This window comes from Euwallacea similis, chromosome 13, assembly GCF_039881205.1.
Source record: "Euwallacea similis isolate ESF13 chromosome 13, ESF131.1, whole genome shotgun sequence".
In the NCBI taxonomy this organism is placed as follows: Eukaryota; Metazoa; Arthropoda; class Insecta; order Coleoptera; family Curculionidae; genus Euwallacea; species Euwallacea similis.
Window position 1 is genome coordinate 4,318,801 of NC_089621.1, and position 23,658 is coordinate 4,342,458.

General features: G+C 37.5%; 4 protein-coding genes across 6 annotated transcripts in view; 1 reads left to right on the forward strand and 3 right to left on the reverse strand.

Annotated features, from left to right (window-relative positions):
- The window catches only part of how (protein held out wings), an 89,981-nt gene extending 73,700 nt beyond the window's left edge, over positions 1 to 16,281 (forward strand). The window contains exon 8 of the transcript XR_010752439.1: positions 16,270 to 16,281. The gene's annotated coding sequence lies outside the window, so the exon portion shown is untranslated. The remainder of the gene's footprint in view (positions 1 to 16,269) is intronic.
- Positions 25 to 1,963, reverse strand: LOC136412843 (STAGA complex 65 subunit gamma-like). Of its 2 annotated transcripts, none has more exons than XM_066396039.1 (7): positions 1,610 to 1,963; positions 1,040 to 1,237; positions 882 to 982; positions 703 to 824; positions 461 to 642; positions 286 to 405; positions 25 to 188 (listed from the first exon to the last, which is right to left on the reverse strand). In XM_066396039.1, exons 1-7 carry the CDS (start codon positions 1,786 to 1,788, stop codon positions 137 to 139), a joined length of 954 nt encoding a protein of 317 aa, XP_066252136.1. In that variant the 5' UTR covers positions 1,789 to 1,963; the 3' UTR covers positions 25 to 136. The 2 variants fall into 2 exon arrangements, with proteins under 2 accessions (XP_066252136.1, XP_066252137.1); XM_066396040.1 differs by having other exon boundaries at positions 1,624 to 1,749.
- On the reverse strand, positions 2,397 to 4,004 carry LOC136412841 (clotting factor G beta subunit-like). The gene is made up of 7 exons (XM_066396034.1): positions 3,839 to 4,004; positions 3,584 to 3,788; positions 3,329 to 3,534; positions 2,984 to 3,195; positions 2,878 to 2,935; positions 2,649 to 2,825; positions 2,397 to 2,589 (listed from the first exon to the last, which is right to left on the reverse strand). The coding sequence occupies exons 1-7, from the start codon at positions 3,900 to 3,902 to the stop codon at positions 2,465 to 2,467; spliced, it is 1,047 nt and encodes a 348-aa protein (XP_066252131.1). The 5' UTR covers positions 3,903 to 4,004; the 3' UTR covers positions 2,397 to 2,464.
- PsGEF (Protostome-specific GEF) overlaps positions 4,059 to 23,658 on the reverse strand; it is a 30,581-nt gene continuing 10,981 nt past the window's right edge. The window contains exons 3-26 of one of the 2 annotated variants that reach the window (XM_066396010.1): positions 23,570 to 23,628; positions 22,550 to 22,734; positions 18,278 to 18,332; positions 15,286 to 15,491; positions 15,077 to 15,223; positions 14,812 to 15,021; positions 14,366 to 14,624; positions 11,965 to 12,144; positions 11,716 to 11,912; positions 11,488 to 11,659; positions 11,321 to 11,434; positions 11,047 to 11,257; positions 10,815 to 10,995; positions 10,473 to 10,596; positions 7,562 to 7,835; positions 7,399 to 7,508; positions 7,170 to 7,346; positions 6,793 to 7,117; positions 6,427 to 6,743; positions 5,954 to 6,166; positions 5,643 to 5,838; positions 5,350 to 5,572; positions 5,162 to 5,294; positions 4,059 to 5,110 (exon numbers count right to left, since the gene is read on the reverse strand). In XM_066396010.1, the coding sequence (XP_066252107.1) occupies positions 5,036 to 5,110; positions 5,162 to 5,294; positions 5,350 to 5,572; positions 5,643 to 5,838; positions 5,954 to 6,166; positions 6,427 to 6,743; positions 6,793 to 7,117; positions 7,170 to 7,346; positions 7,399 to 7,508; positions 7,562 to 7,835; positions 10,473 to 10,596; positions 10,815 to 10,995; positions 11,047 to 11,257; positions 11,321 to 11,434; positions 11,488 to 11,659; positions 11,716 to 11,912; positions 11,965 to 12,144; positions 14,366 to 14,624; positions 14,812 to 15,021; positions 15,077 to 15,223; positions 15,286 to 15,491; positions 18,278 to 18,332; positions 22,550 to 22,734; positions 23,570 to 23,628 (4,343 nt within the window). In that variant the 3' untranslated portion in view covers positions 4,059 to 5,035. Of the gene's footprint in view, positions 5,111 to 5,161; positions 5,295 to 5,349; positions 5,573 to 5,642; positions 5,839 to 5,949; positions 6,167 to 6,426; positions 6,744 to 6,792; positions 7,118 to 7,169; positions 7,347 to 7,398; positions 7,509 to 7,561; positions 7,836 to 10,472; positions 10,597 to 10,814; positions 10,996 to 11,046; positions 11,258 to 11,320; positions 11,435 to 11,487; positions 11,660 to 11,715; positions 11,913 to 11,964; positions 12,145 to 14,365; positions 14,625 to 14,811; positions 15,022 to 15,076; positions 15,224 to 15,285; positions 15,492 to 18,277; positions 18,333 to 22,549; positions 22,735 to 23,569; positions 23,629 to 23,658 lie in introns of those variants that run through there. The other variant, XM_066396011.1, reaches the window with a different exon arrangement.

Genomic DNA, 23,658 nt, shown 5'->3' on the forward strand with positions numbered 1-23,658 from the left:
TCAACTATTCTACTTTACTTCAACCCTTAAATTTTCATTACATAATTAACTCACAAAACAATTATTAACGCAACTAAAGTCAAAGATCTGTTTATTATCTAGTTACATGTTTTTACATCTATTTTCAATATTAAAACTAACTGGAATACATCACCGCGTCTTCAATGGTCTGTGGCGGACCTTGAGACCTAAAAAATGAATCCAGCTGCTGAACCCAACATTAGCCAATACTAATAGTATGATAATAATAGTGTCTTAATGGTAGTGGTGAAAAAACTCATTTACTCATCAACTTCGGTCTCCAAACTTTCCAGCAACTGGTAACCAGTTGTAATGAGGTCATTCACTGACGTGCTGATCTCTGTATCAGATTCCATCTCTTCTTTTACTTTAACTTTGTACAAGCTAAAGGCCCAATTCAAAAAAACTTTCGACAACATAACTGGTTATAATAACTTACCTCCCAAATTCGGCCGAGGGTGACAAAGGTCTTGAATTTACTAGAGAGGAATAATATTTTTCTAGTTCTACACATCTTTGGTAGAGTACGTTTATGTACTTTATTACCCTACTTTGATAGTAATTGTGTATACCTTTGGCACCACCAAAACCTGTTTCAACAAGAACGCGTTCTAAAACGTTCTACAATAGTAAATGTGATTATTGTACTGTTACATTTTTCTAAAGTATTTGTATGCTTACTGGAAATCCCCCAGTACCTATATCCTCTTCTTCATGTAATGCCAAAATTAATCTGTTACAAAATTTTATATAAAATTGCTCTAGAACATCTACCAATATGTCTAGAACACTTTGGTGTGACTCTACAAACAAAAATTAAAAAAAAAAGATTTTCAAGCAAGAGTTACTTAAAGAGTTACTTTGAAAGCCAATTTGTGCCATCATAGCAGCTGTACATTTAGTTAAAATTTGTTTTAAAACTGTTTCACTTAATTCTGGAACATTCAATTCTTCTTTCTCACTGAAAGATGATTAGATATTAGGCTTTGTTAGTTCATCTCGAGAATTTGTTACATACCTTTGTTCATCTAAGGGTATAAAATTCATAGTGTTTGGTTTGTGCTTTACTTGCACATTTGGCATTGGTGGAATTTTAGGGACTTCAGTCAATATCTTGTTTTTGCTACTCTGCACTAATTCTATTGCCTCAGTCATTGAGCTCATCCATTTATGAAGATCAATTGCATGCATCACTAAAGGGTCCAATCCAGGCAAACTAGCAATAAAAAAGTTTTCATTGAATTGAATTGTGATTTGTAAAAAGTAAAAGCTTTAAAAACATAATAAGTTTTTAAATATGTTTTATATATTGGATGTGAATGGTTAATTTTTCTTCTATTTTGTTTGGGAATAACACTTGATCAACAAATAGGGGATGTTTCTCAAACAAAATCATAAGTTATTGATACCAATGAACTTTGTTCCAATACAGTTTCTTGCGCTATTAATCCAAATCAAACTAAAATTATTTTACATCATAATTGAGTGATCTGGATTAAACTGCCTCTAAAATACAGAGACTCAACTTTGAAGAGTATTTACATTTTTTCAGATTTAGAGTTTCAAAAGAATAAAATTTAACACTGACCTGATTTCCTGTACTTGTACATAGTTATCATTATCTGGATAGTTATCCAGACAATTGGGGAGCATACTTCTTTGAATGTCTTCAGAAACATCTGGAATCACATGGTCAGATTCTTCAGTAATTTCTCCCCAATGGACAGTTTGCTGATAGAGTTCATCTTCACTTTCAGTTTCCGACATTATTCAGCTTTTTAATAGTAGACAGTTTTGAAATACTGAAACTGTTCGATATTTTGCAGATATTTTATTTATTCAGTTAAAATTATGCAAGAAAATACAAGAATTATGAAAAATTCAAGTGCTAAGAAAGTGTGTTTGTAAATAATTCGACATAACCCAATTTTATGAACAACCGATTTTGCTAATCAAAGGTGTTTCAGGCTAGGCATGTTGTCGCCACTCGATATTTCACTTTCTCTTACATCGATATCGATTTTGGAAACATGTAGTCTTTCAGTTTAATAAGTATGTTAACACTGGAATACATAGGTTCATTTAAAAGTCGTTATAATTACAACATAAATACATATGTACTTAACTCCTTTCACTTGTTGAAAGTTTTGGATGTGTCTAAAATTGATTTGTATACTTTAAATTTCCATAGTTTAAATGATTGTTCACATTCTCCACACCTTCTTGGCATATAATTAAAACTTAGTTTCTGAGATTCTGCTATGCCCTAGAAGCTGCGACCCTAGACAGACTAAATTATTTTAAAAATAGATTGTGCACGCTTCGGGGATGGTTCTTCGGAAAGAGAATCATAACACAATAAGTATAATTTTGACGATAATACCTAATTCATTTTCTCTATTACATGTTACTAATGTTTACAATTAAATAAATTAATAGTTCCTCAAGTTCTATTTCTTTGCTCTCCCCGTAAATGCTGAGATTTTCGATGCTCTTGGTTCTTCAGTATAATAATTGTTAGCGGATTTTTATGTCCGTATGATGAATAGTGACCGTAATTTTCATAATCTACAAATAACCCAAAAAGAATTTAAATTAAAAGCTTTTTGGAAAATTAATATACGTGCCATTTGAGGAATCGTTCACTTTTTCAGCATTTTGGTGAGTGTCATTGACTAAAGAGGACAGGAAGTTTAGATCGTCTAATCCACTTTTTTCCTTTATCCAATTTATGTAATGAGATACGTCAGTATAAACCCCCAGGTACTTGGGCAGTGCACAATGAAACCCAAAGGAAACAATCCCTGTAAAGTTGAATTTGTATGTTTTCTTATTACAGCGACAGCGAAAACTCACCTAACAAGCTGTACCTGCCATTCTCGTCCAAAACTTGCAATGGTCCTCCACTATCACCCTAAAGTCTAATTGGTACTTTTCATCAATGATGAATGGAAGAACTTACCTGACATGTATCAATGCCTCCACTTAAATATCCAGCACACAAAGCATGTTCAAGCTGGCTCCCATTATTTCCTGAATCATTCAGCATTTTAATACAGGTTGAATCTGAGTATATCAACAGTCTTGCTTCGTGGAGGGTGCATGGAACTTGCCCTTGGTACTTCAGTGCTCCCATGCCAGGCACGGTTCCATCCCTAGGTCTGTGGTTTACCACTATAAGAAGATCGTTAGAAATGTAATTGTTTTCCCTGAAACTAGGACATATTGGGAGTTTGCGTGAAGCATATGGATCCTCTTGGTTAAGGTAATGTAAAGATATTGATATATTGAGTCTAAAAGTTTTTACCCCCCTTTGGTAGACAAAGAGGCTCATAGGCATCAGTGCTGTTGACCAAAGTAAGAAGGCAAATGTCGTAATAAGGCTTTCTGCTCCAGTACAACTCGTGCACTTGCACTTTGTCCACTTTGTATTCTTTGGTGGTATTTTCGATGGTACAAATATTGTACATTCCCATCCTAACTGTGTAGATATTTTCCAGCTTCACTTTAGTGCTGAAATTTTGCCATTGTAGTCCTAATTTTGGAATGAAAATGGGCTCACTTGTTGGGAACATTTAGATACTCCTTGTAGCAATGGGCAGCGGTGACTACCAGTTTTGGCGCAATCAAAGCTCCCCCACATTGCACCATTTTGTTTTCCATAAGGGCGGCGAACCAAGGGTACTTATAGTAACCCACGTCATATCCTGCCACTATACGTTCGTTTTCCTTGAGTAAATTGCTTTCAATTGCTCGTCCACATTGCTCTTTGAATTAAGTCATAAAATGTTTAAATGAATATATTTCTTTTACTTACGGGTTGGGGTAGCTGTTGGGCAACAATTAAGGCCTAAAAATAGTATTAAAAGTGCGGGTTTCATTGCTAAAATGAGCAAGTTTTCTCCTTCTTACATTCTCGGTTCTAGCATACTCTCCTTATCGAAGCAATTAGGTGCATTCCGGCATAGTTACTTCAAGGCAGCTATTCATAACGATAACATTTTAGTTGGAAACTTTAATGAAACGCTTACCTCGTATTTGAATAAGATTAATTTAATATGCTATAAGGTATACAAAATTTGTCTTTATCACAATAAACAATGACGACGGAGTTTTTGAATATTTCGGAATGTAATTCCAGTGTTCTTTGTTTTTTCAATAAAAAGTGGATGGTGGTTATAGCATCAATAGTGAATATGAGTTTCTTTGATTACATTTTGAGCTGGATGCCTATAACAATAAACAATAAATTCGCCCTAAAGTGAAAAGGCACCATTATTTAGGTTGTAATAATAATCTAACAATATTCATTAATTACAAAACTCACTATGTTGTTACACCCACTCAAATTCATTGGACATTTAACATTAATTTAACTAAATATACTTTCATAATCGTATTTATTTAATATTTTTGTATATTTCGTTATATAATGAAATATGAGGCCTAGTTGTACCGCAGCTGATTAACCTAGGATTAATTTTCTCATAGAATTCTGGCAAGATTTGGCTACACGTATGAGGTTAAATCACTGCTAATCCATGTAAGTACAACTGGACCTGAATGATTCTAGCTATAATTCGATTTTTATTATTAATTTATTCGTCTGTGTGTACATACTTTACACCATCACTAACCAGTCCCAAATAACATTGAACAATAATTCGAACACTTTTCGATTTCACTAAGTACTTATTTGGTTTGGCATAATATAATTTTGAAAATTCGCTCCTCTTGCAATTGACAACAGTATTATTAACGAAATCAAGCATTAAGCTCAATACAAATTAGGGCATAAACGTTACAACACTGTACACTAAGCACTATTCAACAAATATTTAAAAATGCAAATCCTAGAAAATTGGAAAACTGTTTAGATATTATTCGGTTGTACCCTACTCTATGGCTCCCGTGGCACTTGTATTTCCTATTTTATGTACCATCATAGCACCACCAATTGGACATTTCCGATATCCATTAAAAACTTCTGCTACATATTACAATCCACTAAACACTAGGCCGGATTTGTCGTTTTAACCGGAGAACGTCTCCTGCTGAGTTGTCTCCAAAATCTCCCATTTCTGTTGTCCTGCAAAAGACTTTTCCTTTGGAACCCACACTGCAGTACTTTTCTACATACCTTCAAACCCTTAGGAATTACATTGCAATCGCTGCTACTACTTTCAGTATTGCTACTAAAACTCTCGATTTGATTCTCAGGAAATCGATCGTATATTCTTCTTTCTGATCTTCGCACGTTGAAGAATTCAAATCTGAAATTGGGGCATTTAGAAGATTCCTCTGAAGTTTCAGAGGAGATGCATTTACATTCTGATGCTTTTGGTGCGCTGTATTCGTTCAATATTAGCGAATTTGGCAGATGGTTGAAAGTGCCGAAACAACAAATCCGGGTCCTCCACCTTAGATCCGGTACTGCTATCTGCCAAGAGGGCGTCTTCTGCTGCCTCTACTATCTTCCGGTAGCTCTCCGATCGCGGCATACTCGGAGAGGGTGGTACTATCTGAGAAGCATTTGCTTCTACGTAGCATTCTGCAAAATCCAATTTTATAGAGTAAAAATCTTTTTTATCCTCCCTCCCCTTTAAAAAAATTATACATACTCTCTTCTTCTTCGCAACCCTTCAGCACTCCTTCCAGCTGATTTTTTAGGGGTTGATTCTGATTCAATACTGTTTGCCCTATATCTTCTTCCTCGCTTAAGCAGTTTTGATTGGCAAGAAGATGAGCCAAATCGTTTTGCTCTATTCCGGCAACATCCGCTAAATATGTGTCAGCAGCACTTCCATTTCGGATGTCCTGCCCGCAAGGGAAGATAGTCAAAATAGTTTTTAAGTTTTTACAAAAATCCCTTAAATTTAATAACTAATAAGCATCTTCATCAAGTTCTCATGAAATCCAATTCAATACTTACCTGTCCAGAGGATCCGGATGGCGGGGATGTTGGATCTGAGGAGGGAGAGGAAGAGCTTGTTTCGGAGAAATCTTCTTCAATAAGAGGTTCCAGAGTTCTTCTGGGCAGGAGCCCCCTTAATATGGCTCCAGTAATGGGGGGAGCCATTAGGAGCTCGTCCATCATCAATTCAGTGTCGTCGAATGTGTCTGAGGAGTAGGAATCGTTGCTCGGCTACAAGGGGAACGGAAGGTGATGTAGGGATTAATCAATGTGGGCACTGTTAGTTTTTGTTGCATTTGAGGAAATCAGTTACTTACACACATCAGTTGAATCTATTTCTCACTATCAGACCACCACATAACGAAACACAATAATTAGAAACTGAGTCATACAAAATGAAAATAATACAGATAAATAATATGATACATGCAAAGTTATTGTCATCGTTTTCCATGCATTAAACCTTCAAAATATTTTCTCAACGCTCTAACCGAAAGTTTTCCCTCAAAATTGGGAGAATTCGGAGAATGCGGGTTCTCATCCAAGTCTCCACTAGTCGGTGTACCCCACACTTCCTCCCCGGAAGTACCTCCTGAAGTCTCCTCCTCCAAAGCCTCCTCCCCATTCATATGATCATCCAAAGGCTTCAAATATCTGTCAAGAAATCCTGCACCTTTCCTGTAGTCTTCACCGATCTTCTCGAAAAACGCCATCTTTTCAGCCACAAAGCTTCCAGCACGTGCAGTCCAACTCATCAAAGATGAATGATTGAAGGCTTCATTGTCAATCCCAAGATCTGCATCACTCTCTAAGAGAAATATATCAATCACAACAACAATATTTTCGACTTAAATTACCTTCAGAAGAATTATCATAATGGTTCTCATAAACTTCAGTTCGGTCTTCAGATCCGCAGCGTTCTAGACTGGAGACAGTTCCATATCTTCTAAGGGTTTGAATTGAGCTGTTAAGAGAATGATAAGGGTGTTCTTCAGTTTCTGGAGATTCGTCAGGAGAGATGTCTACATTTTTGGAGTTTCTGAGACAATTGCATGCAACATTTTTCTCTCCTTCTTCACTGTTCACTGAGTTCTCAGGAGTTGGAGGAGCTACGGATATTTCTGGTGCTTTGAACGGATCGTAGTTCATCAGGTCTGCGACAGGATTCCCGCATACACCTATGTTTTGAATATAAATTAGAATTATATTCAAAGGAGAGTGGAGACTTGCCAAGCAAAACGATTCCTCTCCAATCACTAGAAGCTGACTCTTCAATATGAGAAGCTGCATTTCCATTGCAGTCTTCTTTATGGAGCTGTTTGTTGACCAGGATGTTGGAGATGCAGTTTTTATGGCACTGACGACAAACTGGGACGGCTTCAGGTACTATTGGGCTGGATCTCACTGTCACCTAGAAGGTTTCAATAATTGTATCAAAAAGGGATGTAACAAGAAAAATCTACCTGGCTTTCGTTGGTGGTACTTTTGGACGGACTTTGATCTTCTTGGTCACTCAGAGTGATTTCCTCGCAAATGCTCTCGTTTTTTTTTGATACATGTGAACATATATTGCCTAGTACAAGAAAAAATTAATTGATCCCCTAAATTAACCAACTGCCTCCTCACCAATCGCGTCTACCAACTGCAACTCTTCACTCCTCTTCCGCAGCTTATCTTCACTCCAAACTTCATCTACCTGCTCAACCACAGGGCTCTCATTAGCATTATCCAATTGCCCTTTCATCCATTGCTCCAAATGGATGGCGTTGCATTTTCCATTAAAGCTGCTCTTTCCCATTTGCTTACACTTATGCTCAATTAGTGTTTCCAGTTGTTTCTTCACTTCCCGGAAATCCGAAAGCGGCTCGCTGTTATCTCGGGAACTGGCTAAAGTTTGGGGCTAAAAGATGGCGGCTATTAAAAGCGTATTTTAGTTCGCGGTTTATGTACTTTGGGGGTATTAGAAATGATTTTACTTACCTATTTTACTGGGAAAGTTTAAGATTATTTGAGATTTCTAGTACCCCCAGATTGTAGTTGCAGTTGTGCTACTCTATTAATAGTGGCTATTAATCTAAGAAATACCCAGATATTGTGAGGGCTTGAGTGCTAATATATGGATATTTTTCAACTACGTAAAAATAAAGTTTCTAGATAAAATAGTTTAAGTAAAAAGCGATTTTAAAAACTTAAAGCGTTTATTTGCAAATATATTACAATATCGGTAACAGTAAATAGATAAACTCTAAGTTCAAGACAAATCTAAGGAACTACCAAGAAATTACACATACACTTTGAAGTAAATTGAGTGATTTTGGGTTTTCCAATTAATTTATCCAACAGTGTATGCGTCATTGCTCTTTAATAGGTATAAAAATAACAATATTAGCTTTTTGTATTTAAGGTAGGATTGGAATTTGGAGGTATGTAGGAAGATTGTGCTTTAAAACTCCTGTATTGAGGCGGATTTCAAAATTTGAATGAAACCAATTACAGGGTGTCCCAGATTTATTTAGACGTTAGAGATCATCCTCCCTGTACATATTAGAATAAAACGTCTGAACAAAAAGTTGGTGTTTCGAAAAGTTGCTTTCACTAAGTATTCATTTATATACAGAGTGGCAATTATCTATTTCGTTGTATGAATAGCTTACGTGTCATTAGAGATACAAATTTCAGGCAAATCTGATAAAAAAGGTAGAGATGCTTACGTGACTTATTGAGACTTTAATTGATTTAATAGATTTTAAAAAAATTGAAAATATTTTCCTTTTTTCGAGGAAAATGAGTGGTGTACCAATAAAACTTACACCCTGTATCCTCTTTACCACGCACACGTAACATTCTGTAATGCTCTTAACGGAGTTGTTTATCAAAACATTGTATAAGTATAGAATTTTGAGCGTTTACGTAGATATACATAGGTACAATGAATATAAAGTATTTAGGGTATTTTTTTGGTTTTGAAATGTGAGTGACAATCAATATATGAAAAAAGTAAGTAACGAACTTACTCTTTTTTGAGCACATTAATATAATGTTAGCAATTTTTTACTGAATTTTATAAAACTAATTTCGAATCATTCCTTACATGTCTTGAAAACGTGAACTTTTCACATAGATTGGTCAAAATCCACAGGAATGCAGAGGGAAGAGGTTTAGTAGTGATAGCGAGTTAGATTATTTGCTCACTTGGCCACTCAACTTCAATAAATTGTAGCTCATTTTGAGTGGATCATCTATACATTAAATTGGCACAAAGTAAGTTTCTCTATTCTTTAAAAATTAACAAAGATTTCACATTGGTTGGTCAAAATCCATTGGCGTGTGGAACGAGAAAGTTAAGTAACAAAAGTTAACTACTCAGATTCTTTAATTAGTTATGAACAGAATTTTAAAAAATCAGCTTTTTAATGAGTTTATAGCTAACTATTATTTCCATTTGTAAAAACGTATGGATGTGTTATCTCTCTGAAATGAAACACGATTTTTTTATCTCTTTCGTGATCTATGCAAAAATATCTATCAAGAACAGTTTGTGTTCATTTCACTGTAAATCGTTTATGAGATATTTAACATTAAAATGATCGCAGATTTTCACTTTTTCCGGGTAAGCTGAAATTGGCAATCAATTCTGTCTAAAGTTCAACTCAATGTTGCTCACTAAGCCGAATTTATATCGTTTTTTATTAAAAAAAGTTATCCATGCAGTGAAATAGATTCTGGAAAATCTGCATAAGTGAACACTTTTCAAAGGCTGTTTCCTTAAGCATAAACTTTTTGTTTAACACGTAGCTTCTAAGTAGAGTTCAAACACCCTGTGTATATTTTTTTGGCATCAAGGATCCTTGAGTCACCAACAAAAATTACTAACAAAATTAGCAATAAGCATCGATAACCAGAAGAGTCAAAAATCATCCCCATGAGCTATTTTTCCGCTCAGTTGAGACAGCCCATCAATATTTAAACTGCTCAAATCATAATCGAACTGACTAACATCCCAAATATCGTCCCTCAGATCGAAAACTCTGTCATAACTATCGTCGGAATCATCAGATACTTCGGTGCTGGGAGTGAGGATGGCACTAGGGCTGGGGGCGTCACCTAAAGAAACCTTCAAAGGCCCATCTTCACTAAAAACCTCATCACTAGGGCTTCGATTGCAGAATGAAGATGAATCTAGAGTACTGGGAGTTTCACTGCTCTTATTGGATGAAATCAACCTAGTCGAGTACCCCACAGAACACTTCGAAGAAGACACGCAAGTGGTTGAGCCAGTGGAAATCTTAGGATACCTTTTATCGTTCACTTCAAGCTTTTCACAACGATCCCAAGAACTAGTGGTCTGTCCCACTTCTTGAGTTGGGGAACCTCCAAGCCAATTCTCCTCCATGTCATCAGAAGAAATTCTAACTCTACACGACCTCATTAAGGTTTTAGGTTTGGTGGGGGAGGGAGATGTGTGAGGAGTGTCATGTTTAATTAGCGGTGTTGTCGCGGTGTCAAAAAAGGCGACGTTGCCATGTAGTAGACGCACCTGCCTGCGGAAGGAACTGGTTTCAACCGATTGCAGCGTACCCACTGAAGAGTGGATCGGTACATCTGGAGACTCCATGGGAGAGCTTAGAGCACTACCATCCAGGCCTGAATTTAATTGGAAGCTGCGTGCGCAAATGCAAACAACTAAATTTTATAAATTGAACACTTGGGAATTTCATTTGTCTTCCGAAGTGTTCACTCTAGACTAATTCCTATAGAAACTTCTCTATAAACTAACCGGATGGTTAATAATATGTTTGAACAATGAAGAGATATTTGCTATGTCACCGGACTATAACTATACCTAAAAAACAATTTTGACGAATAAGTTCCTACTTACATCTGCCTTTGGAGGAGGTTCTGCCACACAGCCTTAAGTTCAGTCGTAGGCGCGCGCAGGATCACAGTTTTCTTATTCGAATTCTTCCTTGGGGTTCTGGTAAGATCAGGCCCACAGTGGATTGTGGGACTTGAGGCCTGCTTATTGGCTTCCGAATTTATTGATATCCTAAATTCTGTATCTACAATGCATTCGCTATAGATCTGTTTTGCGTCTATTCTCATGTGCCTACCTTTTTTCCTAACATTAAAAAACATATCAGTAATATGAGCTAAAGGGATGGGCTCTTCTGTGATAAATAAAACTCTATCTCTCGAGGCTTTGGCAAATAGAATCAGGTCGCTGAATAGAAGGGTCCAGTATTGTCGCACATTGCGCCCTTCCACTCTCCCCAAATCCCCTCCGAAGATCCATTGGCGTCCGGCCTTGTTCAGGGAAAAAGGCTGAGAAAGAAATTACGAACTCACCTAAAGATTATCATAATTGAGAAAGAAGGAGTACAGTACCTTACATTTAGTAAACACCAATCTACTCTCTAAATCCTGCATTGAGAGTAGAGGACGTCCTTCTCCGCAAGGCTCCATTAATCCTCCTTCAGAGGTAATCTCCCTGTAGGTAATCTAACAGCACAGATTTAACATATTCTCGTAAATTCCTAATTATTGAAACATACCTGCATTTCATGGACAACATGTCCTATCACAGAGAAATCTTCGTGCTTAGGAGAGGTTTGCCCTTGTATGGTAATAAGAAACTTCAATATTTCCCTATAGTGTTCTAAAGGCTTGTGAATGAAAGAAGTTAGGTCCGGCCTCCTTCTGGGCACTGTTGGGCATTGCACAAATCTGCACAGTAGGTTTATTGTTTTTGGGCAAATCAAAGCAGATGATTGCGTACCTACCTAACAAAATCTGAACTAGAATTCTTCATTTTATTGGCTAAAACACAATCAGCTTTTTTAATCCCCGCGCAGTATCTCTTGTAGGCCGATTTTATATCGAGGAGTTTACACTGGTAGACTCTAGCCAATAAGGCAGTGTCCATCTCACCATCTTCATGCACCAAATGGTCCAAAATGTCTTCGGTTATTCGGAGAAGCTAAATTTTACCTTAAGTAAATTAAACAGAAGTGAATATTGGTTTGAAGTACCTCTTCAGAATTCTGGAAGAGCAGTTTATGTTCTGAAGGGGTGATTAAGTCCCTTCTTTCTGCTAAAGCTGAGACAAATCTGGTTGTGGCGAATTGCAATGCAGTAGCGTATTGTTGCTCTTTGGTTATTAGTTGGTACATAGCACGCTTCCTGCCCTCTTCAGGATTGGTGGAAGGTTTCTGGGAAATCAGGAAAGATTTCTAATATAGTAAAATAATGAGGCTAAAAAATGGCCAAAATTCTAACAATTGAAAGAACTGAGAGAATCACACATCTTTCTTAGTCTGGCAGAGTTTTTATACTTAAGAAGAGGCTTTATGTAGTTTCTTTTCAAATTTTGACATGAAAATATTCATTTAGATTTACTCCACGAGACGGATAAAGCGATTATTAGAATCTACATGATTATACGTTCCCCCGAGAGGTTAGACCCCCTTTAACCATCACTGACTGTATTGCATTGATCCACTGGCCATTTCTTAAAAAAAATCATATTTTACGCTACGCTTCAATTGAAGGACTGCTTTGTCCTGTTATGTTTAATAATAGTACATCATAGACCAAGGTTGTGAAGTTCACCATTATGATCTGAACGTCAATGTTAAAGCGTGAGACGTTGTGGGGTCTAAAGTGTGAAAAAATGACAATAAATTTATCTAAATTAAAAATAAATTAAATGAGAAACACAAAAATGCAACACATCTTAAAACATAACAACAACGGTGACGTTTTATCTGGAATTTATTTCCATGGCAATAATGAGCCATAAATATGCCATTATTAACCTCTCTAACAAACAAGGAGAGAAAATGTACTTTATAATCATTTAACATAGTCAGCAATGATGTTTTTAAAGGCTGGAAATGGAACCATTTTTTTAGCTGGTTATGAATGATTTTAAAAAATAATCCAGAAGAAAGTCAGGCAGCTTTGCATTATTTGTATGCCATAAAAGCAATTTTCCGCATTTATACGTTCCACTTGATTTATTTTTGTTAGCTGCTGCTTGCTTGAAAATTGTCTTTTGCGCTCTCCCGCTTTTACTGAATTTAAATGCACGTCCATAACTGCAGAAGAGCGTATATCATCGAAGAAGTTAATAAAAAAATGGAATTCCATTTTGTAATGTGACTCCAAGTCAACATATGGAATATATGGATAAAAAACTTACCTATTTTTAGACGAAATGATTGTAAAATTCATTTCTGCAGGTGCGTAAGCGAACCTGCTTCAAAAGTGCGAGGGCGCGTACATTTAATATTGGTGAACTTATTATCGCCCTGTACCTCGAAAACTAAACTTCCCAGACCCACGTCCGCATGAATTTTCTTCTTACACTTCTTTGAGAAGTTTAACTTCGTTAGAGAATCGATACTGATAAAGCAGGGGCACATTGGTATCTGCAGAAAGTGATTTTACACGCACTTTGTCCAAAAATAATGGGCAATGTTTTTTATCCATTTTTCCCATATACTAACTTTGACTCACATTTGATAATCAAATCTCATTTTTTGCTTTATTTCCTGAATTATCTTCTTTATTTTGTAACTTTCTATGCTTAATTTCTTTTTCCATCTATCTGTAACAATCATTAGAATGGTCGCAAAGCGGATTTGCATGAAAATTTCCATTTGGCAATTTTATTATTTTTGCGTAAACGCTAAAAGTTTGAAACTTTTTCTCGGAAAAACTCAATGTTTTGCCAAGTAACTTGATGTACGAGTAACATCTACAATTAGAAGAAATCAATGAATGGAGAAATTAATGGATTGCGTTAATGTGAGGTAGCCAGTTCTGAGAATTTCCAAGTTCAGTTATTCATGCTCTACTTATTCATATAGCTATGGCGCACTTGACGCCTCGCAAAGGATGGCTCATAATGCAAGATTTGCGATCAATACTAAAAATATAGGAAAAACAAAAACATAAAATAAAAAACTGTGTATTAAAAACGCATAAATAAATTAACAAAAAATAGAATATTGGCTAACGTAATGTAATAAAAAATAGACACCTACAAGACTCGAAATAGTGAAAAATAAGCAGTATTAGAAAACATCTGTTCAAGCCTAAAATCATGTGCCTATACTAAAGTAAATAATCAATATTCACAAACAATTCATGACTCAAATACTGGCCTAAGGAATTTAGTTTCCCCTTCTGAGCATCTCCAAAAAAGAATTAATACATATGATAAACACAACTTAAAATAATAATATAATATAAATAGTATTTGTACAAAAAAAATGAAAAGATGACTCCTCACGTTCAAAATCTGTTAACTTCACCAAGACAATAAAATTCACAAAAACCCTGAATTGGTTCACGGTTTTTTTGATATACTTGAGAACTTCACCAGAATAATAAATTGAGACATTAAACTAAAAGCCCATCACCAACCTCCGAACTGAAGGTCACTTGAGGAAGATTCAACTTCCTCCTCCTGAAGTCGACAGAAGCGGTATTAGTTGAACACACTGTAGATGGTCTGCGTACCGTTGTCACTGCCGAGGTACTGCTGGGCAAATTCACGTTGCTGTCAGTCCTAAATGACGTGGGAGTGACGATGGTGGTGGACTTTTGATGGACACTAGGTACTGAGCCGTTGCGAGAAGGATTTCGACGGAATATTTCCAGAGTTAATTGACTTCCATATGACCTGGAACAAAGGCCATGAATCACGTAAAGCGCCGCTTACGTATAAAGTGCATGAGATTACTTCAATTAAATTTCTGAAGTGTGAAGTTTCGTGCGGCTTTATGAGAAAATCCGCCATGTGTAATTATTCAATTTGTTCTAGAAATTTTCTTTTTTGTTCGATATTTTTAGGATTTATGAGGTCTTACCTAATAAGATTGAGAATATCGATCTCAGGCATCATCACTACGTTGTGTTTGTCGACGAAGATGATATAATCTCCGGGCAAAATACCAGCCCTCTCAGCAGGAAGCCCCTTTTCCACCCGTTCTATCCGGGGGGGATGGGTCCATACCACCGAAAACCCGAATCCCGACTTGGCCGGTTTGGAAAGCCTCTTCGTCTGGGTAAAAGGAGTCCTAAATATCCAGACTATGAGAATCCAGGAAATGCTAATTGGGCTGAACGACCTACCTGCCGAATTTATTTCCGGTAGCCTTCCGCTGTAGCGCTGCAGGAATGGCTTCGGGTCCCTCGATGGGGTCCAATTCCAGATAGCGAAGGAAAAGGTGTTCGTCTGCATATTTTTGCTGCTCGTTCAAAATGGCCTTGTTTGTCGATCTAAGAAATGTCTTGTGGTGTGTAAGGGTGAGAACTGTAGGGTGCAATGAGAGTAAAATTACCGTTTCAAGTCGTTGTCGAAGCCGTCAAAACTGAGCACTTCCTCGACCACGCTTTCGCTGCAGCAGCCCTCTTGGTTGGTGTCCCCCATTTCGATGACCTGGTGACCGGTCACGTGGAGGTCACTTTCGACTAGGTCATCGGTTAATGCGATGTTGCCTGACCGACCTTCTGATTGCGGCAGCAATCTGTAACGACCCTCGATGATCTGAAAGGCGGAATGTCGTTTAAGCAGGAATATTGATGGCCTTTAGGATCAACTCGTGAAAGCAGATTATTAAGCAGTAGAGTAGGTGCTTTGTCAAATGGTGAAAATTGCAGGATCATTTTTTTGGAAGGTTTACACGGGGACCTCTTTATTGCCGTAGCAACCGGAAGCGACCCTCAATAATCGCAAAGATTGTTTCATAGCGGGATTGAATTTTTCCAATTACCCACATGAAATTACCAGGTAGCAAACATCCAATCAATAAGGAAAACGACCATTTTTACCGGGGACCCAATATCCGCAATCATTTGGGATTTTACAGACAGCCCGGAAACAATTTCCTGTTTTACGATGTTTTTCCAGACTACGTAGCTCCGCTTAATCGCCTGTCGAATTTTCCCTCGAATTTCCAAAAAAGTTTAGATAAACTGATATGAGTCGAGCATATTTTTACGTATCCAGCGTTCAACAAATAATGGTATTAGGGGTTCTAAACGGATAATGTGAAAGGTAATTTACTTAAAGGTTAACACAATTTTTATTAGGTGCTGGCACGCAAACGTTCAACACGTAACGCTTATTTCGTAGCGGAAATTTGGATAAAAAGCCTGGAAGTCAAGTATCAGAAAAGCCGGAAATCATTTCTAGAAATATGGAAATATTCGTCTTTTAGGTTCGACATTTCCCGTTAGGTCGAGTGTATTCGATGGCAAATTAGGACAGGTTCGAGAAGTTTTGTGTCCAGTTCCAATGGGGCAGTTTGCTGCTTTCATTCAAGGGTTTTACGAGATTTATGAGACATTAAAAACTGAGTCCCAAGATTGTGGACGACTGGGGGCTTAGGGTCTCCTCGAGGATCATTCTCTCCCTTCATTACATAAATAATTTTTTTCACAGAAATTCGAACTTCTTGCGGCATCTCAACAGACACGGATCGACTTATCGACGAAGAATATGTGTGACCAGAGCAGACCGCAAGCAGTTCTGGTCGGTTAAGGGAAGCTTGGCCAGTCATGAAGGAGGAATCATGTCTCTTTCTAGACTGGGTCACTTGAGCCGGGGAAGTTGAATGACTTCTATTGGTCCATTGCGGATCGGACCGCGAAGGCGGATGCAGAGCCTGATCTCTTTGGTATTTCCTAAGCATACTTTAAGGAGATATTCGTTGAGCCAAATATGAAAAAGCTTTTTTCTAGCGCTTAGGCAGATTTAATTAAAATTTTCACCGTTTAATAATAATATTCTAGTGTGCCTTTTAGGCATATCAGAGCTCGTCCAGAAATTTCAGCGGCGTGTCCCACGGTCTATTGAAATTTTACATTTTTAATTTGACTCACGGAATATCACCCGAATATTTAGGAAGCACCCTGTATACTTGGGGAATGTTAATGTCCAAATCGTTTTTCCTTAGTCCCATTAACGCCGACGAAATCACAGAAATCCTTTTAAATATTAAAAATGTACGCGCGTCTGGAGACGACGGAATCTTTATTCAGATCTTTAAGAAGCTTCGTATTACTGCATTGGATGCCAAGGCCGAGGTAATTCATGTTTAATTTTTGTATAGTGATTTCTCTGCATTTCTGAAATTTGCTCTTGTGGTCCCTCTCTTTAAGAGGGGAGATCATTAATCTCCCGGGAATTACTGGCCCATTGCCCTACTTCCTACCCTTTCCATAAAAATCTAGAATCTGATAAAGAAGAAAATTATGTTATTTCTTGTTAGAAACAACATCTTATCGGCCAGTCAATTCATTTTCTAGAAGTCTAGGACTCTGTACTAACGATGCAATATTTGCGTTCCTCGAGGATTTATATATGAAGATGAATGAAAGAGATTTTGTAGCAGCACCGTCGTTGTCCGTACATTTCTAAAAACTTGACTATTTCAGCTTCAGATATCAGATTATATTTTCCAAATATGGTATCCTAAAAGTGAGCCATGTGTCGAGAAAATTTAGATTTTACTAACTTATTTCCTTCTTGATACGACCCTGCAGTCAAATTAGGATTTGAGAGCTATCAATATCTATAACAATCAGTGGAAAACTGCGTTTTTCATAGCGTCTTCGTCGTCTTTTATTTTGAATAGTAAGCGACGCCTCTTATTTTGGCGTTTTTCCCTTTTAAGCTCTCTTTGATACGACACTGTTTTTTTTTAAATTAATAATTATGAAGTTTCCATATTCATGAACTTCAGCTATGTTCTCGGATTCTAGGAATTTTACCTTTACAAATTTTCAAAGGAATGATGATGAATTACGAGCGGCAACATTTCTCCTTCGGGACTTGTGAGTATGCCATTAAAAAAAGGAGGAGCTTGGGCTGCCACACTTTTTGAGGCACACTGTATACTATAGAGATAAAGCCAAATCTTATATAGGGAAAAAAGCTCGCGCATTTTATATAAAGTACTCTTTTAGAAAATCAAGAACCAGAAAGATAAAAGAGGGACATTTATAACGAGAGACCCAATACCTAGAGGGATCGTTAATATACTGAAAACTATTTGACTCGTAGTGAAATCCGTTATATCTCTGAGGTAAGATGGCGATAACCATCAATAGTTTGCGACATAAAGGGCATCTAAGATTATCATCAGGAATTTGCATAAATAAAAAGCACAATTCATTGAATATCTAATGCAGTATGATAAATATTACACCAATTTGGTGTGTTATTATCAGATTCAGAATTACTATTTTGAAGAATATATGAAACCAATTTATAGCACTATTCCAATACCAACTACATGTAAAAAAGCAATACTTAAAATTCTGACCTACCTTCTTGCAGACATCCTGAGCATCAAAGGACATGCATCCTAAAAATTCGCTGCTCCTGCAACAAGAAACTCTAAATGTAGTACATTAAGATACAAGTTTCGTGAGATTGTACATTAGCATACGAATCCAAGTTTGAAAAAAGTTTAATATAAAAAGTAACAATTTCCTTAATTGAAACCGGTGACTAAACACGTTTCATTTTATAACTAGGTACGTAATGACGGCAGGTATCTTCATTTTAATAAATCAGCAAATTGGGGCAGTAAGAACAACGGCTTAGAGAATACACCGCTCAGAATGAATGTGCTCAAATGTGTGCCAATTTCTTGTGATTTCTTCATCGCACAGCAAGATTCGGGAAAGTGTTGTAAGACACTCGTTAGGAAATGCTATTTTGTAAAGTACGCACTTCCTAAAATTTCGAACCCAAGGTATTACATTTTTCTACTGTCGCGGCTCTGTGGCATCTGTCCTTCCCTCCGCACTATCGCCGAAAAGCATCCCTCCAGTTTCGCAATCTACCTCTTGTTTTTCTATGTTCTAATCTATGAAAAAATTGGCGCCATCTCGCCAAAAACACATTCAAAACCATAAATTTCAGTTTATTTAACGGCCATCCACGTCTTTCCGTTCTAGTAACCGATCACCTTGCATAGAAGTGTCCTTTTTTAGACCCTCTTCCATTCTAAAGCGAAAAAATACAGGTCAGACAAGGGTGAAACAACTTTTTATGCCGTCTGTCGAATCCAAGTTGCCAGAGATGATTTAAGAGCACAAGGAAAGGGTTTTTTCGTACACACGGTTTTAAGGGTAAGTTTGTAATTATTGTATCTACCCACATGATTTAAATGGCCCAAAGAAAATCGTTGGTAAAGGGGGGTTCGTCATTGTTTTGCCTGGACAAGAAAAAATTGAAATAATCGCGTGTTTCCTGATTGCATTGTCGTGAACTCTTGATACATTAATTTATCCCCGGCTTGACAGCCCCGACCGCAATCATTAAAGTTGTTTTTCGGTGGGTTAGCGACCATTTTTCCCTGCTCCAATAACTTTCGAGATGGCGATAAGAAAAGCCTTCTAATTTGTCGTGTTAAAGCTATGAACCCAAATTGCCCTTCTCGTGGGAGACTCAACGATTTTTTCCCTAACGATTTCCTCCATATATGTATAGAATGTTTACATCGTTCAACCCTTTTACTCTCGAATGAGTACTTCTAGGGAAGGGATAAACCCCCAAATATGTAAATAATTCGGCCCACCCGCATAAGCTAAAGGTGTTCGCTCGGTTTGATGCATGATTATCCGTGTGTTATTGATGGTCTGCCAATAGTGGCGAGCAACTGTCCATTCAAGTGTAATGGGAATAGAATGGATGCTTATTACATATGTATGCTGTATATTCTGAAAATAGGGTGGATGGGAGGCAATTTTGTTTTGATTTGTGCTCACAGAGGCAACTGCCAGGACCGCTTGAGATGAAGGGCCAGATGAACACCCCATCATCACGTGAATTTACTTTTCCATTAGACGATGTTATAACAGTGTGCCTCAGCAAGGAATTGTTTGTGTTCAAAAATTAATTATATTTTTGATGAAAACGAACCTGCGGTTTCAACGGCCCGGCCTTCGTCCTCCGAACAACCTGTAGAGCACCGAGAAAGAACGACCCTGAAGGAAGTTATTATAGAAAGATTATGGTGATCAAAGTTAAAATGGTTAGAACCACGAATAATAGAATCGCACGGGAGCGACTTTTTGGCAAAAATTGAACTGCAGAATTTATCTGTTTCAATTTACTTTGAATGAACTCTGAATGCAACTGGAACACGATTATACGAACCGCAGTATGATGAGAATCTGGAAATAAATGGGCAATGACGGAAATGTACTCAATTTCAATAACAGGAAGAGGAAAAGACATAAAGGAAACTACACCATCGTGAAAGATAAGCATTGAACTAGCATACATCTTCGCAATCATCAATGGCAAGTTGGTTCTCGCTTGCCGAGTTTCGAAACCTACTATTTTGCGTAGAAATATAGGATTTCAAGTGGATTTTATGAAAATCGAGTATGCTTGCCATAAACTCCTTAATTCAGTTACACAAAGGGAGACTACATCTAGTTCGTCAGAGAATCTTAAGAAATCTTCTGGAGTCTAGCTCGGCAACCGCAGTGTACTTAAACGGAATAAAGATCTTAAATGAGATATGGCTGCAATAGAGAGGAAACCCCAAGAGTAATGAGCTTAACCGAAACTGAAACAAACATCCTAGATATGAAGATGATGAGGATCAGACTTCCATCGAAGTCAGCTCGAAATCCAGTGAAGGCAGAACTCAAAAAATGCAAAAAAAGTCGCAGTGCTGCGCCAACACGTGATACTGCTGATCGTAGCAGAAATAATTCATTTCGGATGAAACAGCAAAGGCGATTTACTAGATCCAAGTTTAAATCAGATTAAAGCTGAAATTCCAGATTATTTATTGTCCCTAATTTAAAATTCAATTGTAGTTTGAGTTTTAGGGCGAGTTTTTTAATGTCCAGCTAAAGAGCGATAACTGTAAGTTAACAAATCGCTGACAGATGAAGTGTTTTTAAACTGAGATTGAAGCTCAACCAGCAGTCGAAGCTGGGACCATTGATGCTATTAAGTGCGAGTTTTTGCACAGACAGTATTAGCAGGATAGTGAAGAGCCTTTGTCAGTGTTACCGGCTGATTAACCCGAAAAAGTAGCCAAGAAATCCCAGCTATGACCTCAACTTTAAATTTTGGACCTTTCTCTCCTGCGATCTAATTTTATTTTTCAACATGCACTCGATTAGCTTTTTCGCTTTCAGTTCCACTGAATAATAAACTATTTCAGGTATTTGTAATAAACATTCATGTAGCTCTACGTGATTAGGAAAAGTTAAATTTACTGCCGCGTTTTTCGAGCTCCTCGCAAATCTGTCAGTACGATAATTGGAAATGGGAAAAAATGCTCTCCTCGGATTTCTCCATTTCCATGGAGATTGTCTTGCTGACAAAGTTGCCAGGAGTCTGAAAAACCGGGTTGTATTGCATGAAATTAATCGTCAGGATGTGCATCAAAGGTGCAGAAAGGCAAAGCCAAATATTCAATTTCCCTCAGAAAGTCGGAAATTTTACGTGCCGAGCTGAGCGGTGCGCTCGCTCTCTATCTGCGATGCATGAGCCTTGCAGCTTATTACATATTACATATCCAGAACTTGAAGTGGCACATGTCCCCTGTAGTTACGTCATTGATCTCAAATAAAAGCACTAACCTGAACTAACCCGAACTAACAAAGTCCTCAGAATCAATATCACATGAATAAATTGGCATCAGTTTATGTAATAAAAACGGTGCACACTCTTACCTTTAAGCCTAAATTTGGTTCAATAATATAAGAATTTTCAAACAGTTCAACAATATCCTCATTAGGGTTTAAGTCATTAGCAACTTGAGCGGCGTTCCGAATTTCCGTACTGCGGCACTACTGTTCCTAATGAATATAATATCACAATTTTGGTCAAAGCATTCGGAACTTATCACGATAATCTAGCCGGTACAAATGGGGCACTAACACTGGAAATTAGGAGTCAAACACATGCGATTTCGTAATCAATCGACACTGATGGGGGAGAACCGCAACGTAGATAGACCATTTAAGAGGTTTCTCTGGAACGAGAGGCTATCCAGTAGTCCCAGATTGCGAAAATCCAGCCTTGTTGCCGGATCCAGGAAAAAAGATTGAGGATTTGGAAAATTTAATTTTGTAAATTTACTTTGCCACGCGAAGAATGTTTTCTATACTTAACGGAGGAAGTTATGAAAATTAAAATTAGTCGACGATGGTCAATGATGATTTTTTAATAAAGCGCGATCACTGCAATATCGAAATGTGCCCCCGAGTTCTCTGCACATCAGCCTCGTATTGGTTTGCTTTGGCTAGGGGTGGAAAGGAGGTAATTTCAGCTGCCGGAAAGTGTGTTTCCCGCGAATTTCCTCTTTTCCTATCGATCGGCAGGAATGCGCAACCAAAGAGCCGTGTTGCCGTCTTGTGCCCACCAACTTTTCCCTGATGCTGCTATTATTTATTATTGCGGGGCACAAAAAGGTAATTAATTTATATGTCAGAAGGGCCTGCCTTTGGGGAAATATGAGGACTTATTGGAGCACTCCCTCAGCCGACGAAGTTACAAATGGAACGGAGAGATTATATCTATATCGAATTTAAACTTGAACAAACGATCGTACATGTACTCACATAGTGGTCCTTTCTCGATGCCAAATTTCGATATGCAGTCGTTTTCTTGTGTCTGCAGGTAGTTTCGGCAACTTGAAGGTATGGTTGAAAATCGGCCTTGAAGAGTTGCTTTGGACCGCGGTTCGTTGCAGGACTGCATTCTTTTTCTTACTCCTACTGCTGGTCAAACGGTCATATATGGCCACCTGTAAATGCGGTAACCACTTAAGCAAGCGGGTAAAGCTACCTCAAGATATTTGCCTCACTTATTGATGTACATTTGATAAATAAAAGCAACAAGAAAGCCGGTTCAAAGGGAAAGAAAGAGTCTGGGATATCGTTTTTCATTGACATCTCCACATGTTGGCGGGTCTCTCAAGAGAAGTTATTCAACGAGACATCGTATCTTTTCACGTCAACATTGCACAAGATGACTGACACAACAGGTCTTGGATATCCGATACCTCTGGCGATGTTTGCCAACAATTTAGTTCGCTTTTGCCAGAGTGCAGTCAGAGATAAATCAGATCTTTCTTTTCAAGGGAGATTCTGGCACCTTATCGCTTGAATATTCCATGTTAATTCTTATTTATCCGAATTTTATTTGGGAACAGAAATAATGGAAGTTTTGGTTCTAATATTTGCTTTTATCACAGAACACACTCTCAAAAAGGTGATTTGAAAAAGGCCGTTCATCGCCTTACTGACCAGGTGCCCAAGGAGGGGTCCTGTGAAAGGTAACAAACGTAAAAAGGGAGATGGAAGAGGTGTTTTTTATTCTTTTTAGAAACAAGTTCCTTGACATTTTGAGATCGGAAATTTGATTTTTGTTAATGAGAGACCCTGTATATGTTGGAAGCTTCAAATTGTTTTGCACTGCGTATAGTCACACTATCTACAGGGTGTTAATTTAGTGTCTAGACAAACTCTGAGGAATAAATCTTCAGTTAATTTTAAAAGTGAAAAGATTATATCAACAAATGTACTGTTACCAACATACATCACGTTAAAATTCAAGAATCCCCAAACAAGCAATCTTACCTTCACGTACGGATTAACGACTTCTCCATCTCCTCTATACAAGTCGTGGCACCGGATCACTGAAACACCATAAGGGTATTAAATCAAAT

Bases quoted from the DNA above. Each gene is read 5' to 3' on its own strand.
- LOC136412843 (XM_066396039.1), bottom strand. From the start codon at position 1,788: ATGTCGGAAACTGAAAGTGAAGATGAACTCTATCAGCAAACTGTCCAT. The intron at 983-1,039 runs GTATGTAACAAA...ATCATCTTTCAG, and splicing joins ATACCCTTAGATGAACAAAG to TGAGAAAGAAGAATTGAATG. The intron at 189-285 runs GTAAATGAGTTT...TTCATTTTTTAG, and splicing joins TTGGAGACCGAAGTTGATGA to GTCTCAAGGTCCGCCACAGA.
- LOC136412841 (XM_066396034.1), bottom strand. From the start codon at position 3,902: ATGAAACCCGCACTTTTAATACTATTTTTAGGCCTTAATTGTTGCCCA. The intron at 3,196-3,328 runs GTAAAAACTTTT...ATCTTCTTATAG, and splicing joins TCTTTGTCTACCAAAGGGGG to TGGTAAACCACAGACCTAGG. The intron at 2,826-2,877 runs GTGAGTTTTCGC...TCAACTTTACAG, and splicing joins TGGCAGGTACAGCTTGTTAG to GGATTGTTTCCTTTGGGTTT.